This window comes from Gekko japonicus, unplaced genomic scaffold (assembly GCF_001447785.1).
Source record: "Gekko japonicus isolate JY-2015 unplaced genomic scaffold, Gekko_japonicus_V1.1 scaffold58, whole genome shotgun sequence".
NCBI lineage: Eukaryota > Metazoa > Chordata > Lepidosauria > Squamata > Gekkonidae > Gekko > Gekko japonicus.
The window spans coordinates 1,566,496-1,574,331 of NW_015162475.1; the positions used below are offsets into that span (position 1 = coordinate 1,566,496).

The window sequence follows — 7,836 nt, forward strand, 5'->3', positions numbered from 1 at the left end:
CAAAGACACTGCTATTTTCCTGCCCCAACCTACATATCTCTGTGTTTTAGAGAGAGAGAGAGAGAGAGAGAGAGAGAGAGAGAGAGAGAGAGAGAGAGAGAGAGAGAGCGGGGGGGCAAAGGCTAAAGTATGGTGGGGCTTTTTGGGTTTACCAGCCTAGACTGACTGTAGCCAGTCATCGGTGTGTTTACAGAGAAGATGAAACTAGGTGCCATAAAGTCAGGGGACCATCAGCAAAGAGAGTATGTTTCCAAAGAATGGGTAGGGATACAACAGGATTGTGGATTAGGAATCTGCAAAAACGAGACAGCACTCCAGTACTATTTTACCAGGCAGAGATCTCTACTTTGAAATAGGGTTGCCAGTTCTGGGGTGGGAAATATCTGGAGATTTGCAGGATGGCAGGGTTTGGGGAAGGGAGGGACCTCAGCAGGGTGCAGTACTATGGAGTCCACCCTCCAAAGCGGCCATTTTTCCCCCAAAGGAACTCAACTCTGTTGTCTGGAGATCAGTTGCAATAGTGGGAAATCTCCAGACCCCATCTAGACGGTGGCAACCTGAAAAACTGGCAGTTCCAAGTTTCTGGCCACTACTAAATGTCAGGTATGGATTCCTTGCTGGTGAAAGGGAGGAAGCACTCACAAGTCTGCTAATGCATCCAGTGAGTCCCTGAGATCTGGAGATGACAGGGGTTAAACATGGGATCTTTTGTACACAAACAAAGTGTTTTACCACTGAGCCACACACACCCTTTCCCTTTCTTCTCTTCCCTCGCTCCTTCAGAAAAAAAAATTGGAACTTCAAGAAGGTATGGATTTCAACAATGCCCTGTCCAGTTTGCTGGAAACTAGCAAATCGATGTTTTAGAAATACTTTGAATTGGACCCAACCAACTTTTCATTCAATCTCACCCAATTACCCTTTCTACAGCTGCTCGCATCTCACACAGCTTTTCGACACGCAGAAGCTGTGGTCCGCAGCTTAACCTTTTTTTGGGTGGTCGAAGGGGAACCCTCCTTCATTTTTCATCAGCGGAAAAGCGGGAGGGATCCAACCCTCTGAATCTCCTACACTGGAGCGCTTCATGAGCAAAACACTCTGAAATACCCATCAGCTACCAAACGTTCTCAACAGCATGCTTTTGTCTTGGAGCCAATAACCCTGGCCCATTATTTGGAACTGATTTTTCATATTTTAAATCAATTCCTATCATGCTGGGTTAAAAGCAGGATACCCAGAAGGGATGCCAGCCTCCAGGTGAGACCTGGGGATCCCCAAGAATTAAAGCTCATCTTCAGACTACAGAGATTGGTTCCCCTGGAGAAAATGGATACTGTGGGGGGGGGGTCAATGGCATTGTACCCAACTGAGGTCCCTGTACTCTCTGGGCTCCATCCCCAAATCTCCAGGAGTTTCCCAACCTGGATCTGGCAGCCCTGCCCCCCAATCCCCTGCCGATGGCAAGGGGGACCAAGCAACCCTACCCAAAAGTGAAGAAGGCAATCCTCAGTATACTGAATGTGATCCCTCAAATATCACAGAGCTTTATGAATTTTCAGTCTCGGTTCACAGATTCCAACTATCCTTTGCAAAGTGGGTTGAGGAGGTGACAATTTCCAGGGCAGGAAATGGTGGGAAGAAGGTGCTTAACTCCTTTTTAACTACCGTTGTCCCTCTGCAACATTCCTTCCTCAGACACTTTTATCCTAGCTAAGGTTCCGGTTTTCGTTTAGTTGAAAATGCTGCTCTAGGACTTGTACTGGAAGAAAACTAATCGCGAAACTAAAGTTATGTGCCTTCTCCTCTTTCTGTGGTGAAAACGGCCTTCCGCTTATCTACTATGTAAAGAGAAAAGGCAGATAGATTTCAAAAGCACATATTAGAGGCAGGACATGTATTTCTACCTTGAGATAACTCTGGAGTCTTCAACACACCTGCACTTGGAAATGCCCTATTCCTTTCAGTCCAAGTCAATGTGTTAGGGATTGAGTTGTGAGATAATTTTCCTGCTTCTACTCCACCAAACACATCTTAGAACCACTACCCTGATAAACATATGTTGCTTTTGCATAAGAGCTCCTGGAGTATTTTATCTGTAAGATAGTCATCATAAAGAATGCAATCAGCGATTTTAAAATACATTCCTTTCACCGCATATGGGGATACACTTTGAAATTTTGAAGGCATATTAACAGCAACTCGCATAGTTTGTGTATCATGAGACCATATTGCAGAATACGTAGCTGGAAGAGAAATCCTTACAGAAAGTTATTAGGCATGCACAGTGGATGCTTTCAAAGCCTGGCCATGGCAGCTACTTTGCATCGGAGCAGTTTACTTGAAAACCCTTAAAAAGCAACACAATTGATTTAAAAGACTTCAAATATAATATGAACAAGACCTTCTATGATTTGTTTCTGCTCTTCTTAGGGGTGATATGAAATACATATCTGGAAGGCATTTTGCAATTACTTTGGGGGAGTTAAAAAAAATAGCTAAGTAAAAATGGGTGAATGGGAAAGATTACAGATCCTCTGTTAACAATGTAAACCTTGCCTGGAATTTTGCAACATCCATTGGAGGGCTGTTTTGCTTTGTTTTTTAAGCCCAGCACTTAAACAGCATTTAGCTGTTCAGTGATTTGCATAGTCACCGAACATGGGAGATCTGTGAAAGGGTTAACAACCAACCTCAGGATTTTTCCAAATCTCTCTCTTTTACACAAAATAAGGTATAATACTCAGTTGCACAACAGTTGCTAAAACATAAGTCAGACTGCAATACTCAATATTAATAAAAGGAATATTAATTTGGGGTGGGGGGGCAATAGGAATGAAGCCTGCTGTTTACTTGCCACATACGTTTTTAAATCCTCCACCCATTCCAATATATTTATCCTTCTACCCAGACCTAATTTAGATTACAAACTAATGGCTTGTAACTTTTCTTGGCAATAAAATGTGGAGAATGTTAAGATTCTTAAGCTAGTGGCAACATAAAAAGAGTACCTTAAATTGAATTTTTTAAAGTGTATACTGTCACATTTTGAAATATCCAAATTTGTTTTAATTGTAATTTCTGACAATAACAATAGGATCAAGTCAGTGTTAAAATTCAAGTTTGGTCCACTGTGAATTAAAGTAGTTGAGTCATAAACTGGGGGGGGAGCCCCCCAGAACCCTACTGGAAGTGCTGACACAGACCCGTAACAATAGCAGGGCTCCCAGGGATTACTTTAATTCCAAAAGCAAATTGTGTTCAGACTTTAAGCAAGAAAACCACTAGGGAAAAAAAACAACCATTTATGAAAGCCATCTTTTTTAAAAAAATATTTTCCTTCCAAATAAAGCAGTGCATTAACTATCGATTATGTATATTGCTTCTTGGAGATGTGTTATTCCAAAAAAAATAAGGTGGAGTTTGCCAGAGGCACTCTGGCATGCTTTTTTGACAGGGTGTGTGTGTGTGTGGGGGGGGTATCAGCTCTGTTTAACTGTTTCTTCTCTGCTGTTGTGGATGATGAGCCAAAAGGGGGGGGAAAGGGTGGGGAGAGGCAGCAAACGAAAATGAGAAATGAGAAAAGAGAAGAAATAAGGTTAGCTGGTGAAAACAAGTTAGAACCAAGATCAAGAAAAAATATACTGGAGCAATTATTTCAAGCAAAGAAATAATTATGTTTAAGTCAAACTCAAAGACAAGCGATAAGGTGGGCCCTTCAGAGAACATAGTTTAGTTTTCCCGTCATGTTGACTCAGATGGGCTACAGTGAAATCAGCTGGTGAATGTGGGATGCATGAGTGAGCGAAAGTGGGCAGGAATTATTACATTTCTGAAATATAGTTTCCTTTATTTTGAAACCGTCAGATACTGTTTCTGTATGGCTGCTTTTCTTTTCTTCAAGAATGCCTCAAACAAGTCTTGCATCCAACCCAAAGGGAAAATAATTACACGCTGATTCAGAGTCAGATTATATACTTTCGGATGTGCATATGGAGATTGCTCCTGACAGTGTCAGAAAACAAACTACTTCAGAGCTCCCTGACACTGGAGTCAAACTTGATTAGGAGTGGATGACACTTTTCCATTTCTAGATGCTGTTTCTTCATTGACAGTTCTTATTTCCAAATATCCAAGTGGGAACATGAGATTCTGATATGATAAAAAAATGTATTTTTTTAAATAATAATAAAAAAGCTGATTATCATGAAGTGAAAAGCAGGTGTACCTGTGGTTAGGGATAAAAGGGGATGCTGACATTTCGCCTGTTCAACAAAACTCGCAGAAATACACCAACTGCATGTGAAATGCTGGTGTGGATTCCCCCCCCCCTTCTCTCTCTCTCTCTTTCTTCCCTATCAGCCTAACCTTCTGTGTTGATACATGAATGCTGGTACCCACTTACAGGGATGCCAGATGATCAGTGCAGAATGAAGGTCCCAGGAGAAAAGATCACATGGTTTTCTCTGCCCTGTGACGTCACCAGCAGATGGCATGGGTACCAGCTCTGGCAGTTGGCATCAATGTCACTTTTTAGAGATCAATGAGATAGTGCAGATATACACAGATCTAGACTCCAGGAGACGATGCGACATTCAGATTGAAAAGATTTGGAAGGCAAAAAATGAACATTGATTATTGAATGAGATTTTTTTAAAGGCCAAGGTAATGCAAATCAATATGTGTATATATATATATATTCAATTGGGGCTGCTTGAGTGTGCATGCAAGTGTTTTAAAGATAGAAGATAAATGTCTTGTGTTGTATGAATGCTGCATTTGCTTCTTCTGCTAGTTCATTTCATCTTAAATGTAGTTGCATACTTTCACTGATTATGTAATACTGTATGGTGGACAAGGCTCAGAGAGTTAAGCTTTTGCTGAAAGGCTAAGTCTAGCTTAGTGTTGGTATGTTTAATCTATGTCTGCTTTTAAAAAAATCACTCGCTCCCTTATTTGTGGATTTGCCTTAGTGTACTTGTTTGTAAATTTAAGAATCCTTGCATATGCTGCTTGAAAACTGAGAACAGGGCAGAAACAATACAAGAAGCAAATTGCCCTCCCCACACACACCGCTTTTCATTCTGGATTCTGAACACACGTGCACAATTGCAGTCAGAATCCACGGACTATTCCTGTCAGATATTAGCTGGAGGGAAACGTCTGTTCCTTCACAGGAACACAGATGCTGGAAGAGTGTGAGGAGGTTATAGTTTCCTTCTGATTTTTAAAAATGAAAATAAAAACACCAGTTAATTCTAACATTTTGAAGCTGGAATCCCTCCCCCCCCAAATCACAGAGAGCAAGGGAAATAAATGTATTGCCTTAATGCTTTCCCTGAATACGTTTAGTATTTCCCCTATCTCGTTTTTAATAGGAAAGAAATAATCCGTGTATCACACATTTTCATACTGATCATTAGGGGGGGGGGAGGAAAAACAACCCTCTCTTCATTTTAATTAAATCACTGAATGATTCATTTGCCTTCTTTTTCATTAATTTTTTTCTAGTCGATTCAGACTGCATTGTGGAATATGTACAAACAAATTGCAATATAAAAGTTAAAAGGTTATCTTTTCTGTCTGCTTATGAAGTTTTATTTTGTTATAACTATTCTCTCATCTTATTTGATAACAAAAGGGCAATAATATATTTTTAAAATCTTTAGTTTTTCATGGATTTCACATTACTAAATGTTTTACACACACACACACACACACATACATATATAAACTCAAGAAAAGACAGATGAGTTCGTTGTAGATGGTCAACTTCAGGTTAATTCTTAAGTATCGGCATTTCCCTTCTCTTAGTTACAATGAAAAATGCAACATATAATTCTGGCCAAAATTAATACTATAACAATTGCTATTATTTTGTTTAAATAATTTGCTCTGTTTGAGAGAGAGAGAGAGAGAGAGAGAGAGAGAAAGGCTGTCTCTGCACCACTCAAAAGAAAGTACTTGTGTATTGCTGTTGTATAGCAATATAAATATGCTATACAGTATTGTTAGCAATTATGTGAAAGTTAGGTGAAATCTGTTTTAAAATGTAAACTTTGTGAACGGACATCTTTAAAACCTTCTGCTGGCATTCTTTCAGGTAACATAAGATTAACGCCATGTTAACACTACCGTTTGATGAGTCTGTTGTAATGTCAGAGTCCCAGATGTGCCGAAAGTTTTCCAGAGAAAGTGAGGATCCAAAGCAAATCAAGAAACCAGAAAGCTTTGGAAAGCAGATTACACACCAAGGAAAAAGCATTAAAAGATTGACAGTGGAAGATACAGAAAAAGAGGAGGCGGAAGATGACCGAGAGGAAGAAGATGAAAATGGTTTACCCAGGAGGAGGGGCCTCCGTAAAAAAAAGACGACCAAGATGAGAATGGAGAGGGTCAAATTCAGGCGTCAGGAAGCCAACGCAAGAGAACGGAACAGAATGCATGGTCTCAATGACGCGCTGGACAATTTAAGGAAAGTGGTACCTTGTTATTCCAAAACACAAAAACTGTCTAAAATAGAAACTCTGAGACTTGCCAAAAATTATATATGGGCTCTTTCAGAAATCTTACGAATTGGCAAGAGGCCTGACCTGCTGACATTTGTTCAAAACTTGTGCAAAGGTCTCTCCCAGCCAACGACAAACTTGGTGGCGGGATGCCTACAGCTGAACGCCCGAAGTTTCTTGATGGGTCAGGCGGGGGAAACTGCCCATCATGCCAGATCTCCTTACACCACCTTCTACCCACCCTATCACAGCCCAGAGCTGAGCACTCCTCCGGGCCATGGAACTCTTGACAATTCCAAGTCCATGAAACCCTACAATTACTGCAGCGCTTACGAGTCCTTCTACGAAAGCACTTCTCCTGAATGTGCCAGCCCACAGTTTGAAGGTCCCTTAAGTCCTCCCCCAATTAACTATAATGGGATATTTTCCCTCAAGCAAGAAGAAGCTTTGGACTATGGCAAAAACTACAATTATGGCATGCATTATTGTGCAGTGCCACCCAGGGGTCCCCTGGGGCAGAGTTCCGTATTCAGGTTGCCTACCGAGAGCCACTTCCCTTACGACCTCCATCTGCGCAGCCAGTCGCTCACCATGCAAGATGAATTAAATGCAGTTTTTCATAATTAATGAGGAAAGTGAAAATAAACAGTGGTCATTCACCTCTCCCTCTAATTAAGATAAAGCAGACGCCTGTGCCCCGTCTAATCGGAGCAACTCTATTGAAACGGGGGGGGGGGGGATACAAATGTGTTTGCTAGTTTCTAAACCGTGTCAACTATTGTGGGGCATTTTATTTTCAATGTAACAACAATATCGATAACGATAAATAATTTTACTTATTACTATTTAATTCCAACTGGATTTTGGTCAGCACTGTGAGGTTTTGTTTTAACTGGGTTTTTAAGGGTATTTCCTCCCCTCCCCCTTCCTCCCCTATTGGTTTGATTTTGTTGAGCAGTGTGTCTAAATAAAACTGTTGAGCTAAGAAAATGCGCACTGTATAAAGTCTGCAGCAGTATTTTGATTGTACAGTAACTATACCAATGCATGCTATTCAAATCGGATGAGTAAAATGATGTATTAATAATAATTAGAAATAATGTGTAACGGGGAAGAGGTGAATTTATAAACTCTCCAGATTTTGTTTTTTTAAAGAAAAACTGTCGCGAGCATCACGGGATGCAGTGGAGATGGTGCAGCAATATTTAAACTATGCAAAAAAAATCAAAAGAAAGTGCATCTAAATCCAATGAGTGGTAATCATTGGCAATTATTCAGATTAAAATTTGAAACATTTGCTGGCAGGGGCAACCTATTATTTTCAAAGGTT

The 7,836-nt window shown here is 40.5% G+C and overlaps 1 protein-coding gene across 1 annotated transcript; it reads left to right on the forward strand.

Moving 5' to 3' along the window:
- The first annotated feature begins 6,119 nt into the window (after positions 1 to 6,119).
- On the forward strand, positions 6,120 to 7,133 carry NEUROD6 (neuronal differentiation 6). Its single transcript, XM_015405744.1, has one exon. The coding sequence runs from the start codon at positions 6,120 to 6,122 to the stop codon at positions 7,131 to 7,133; it is 1,014 nt and encodes a 337-aa protein (XP_015261230.1).
- Positions 7,134 to 7,836: the final 703 nt, after the last annotated feature.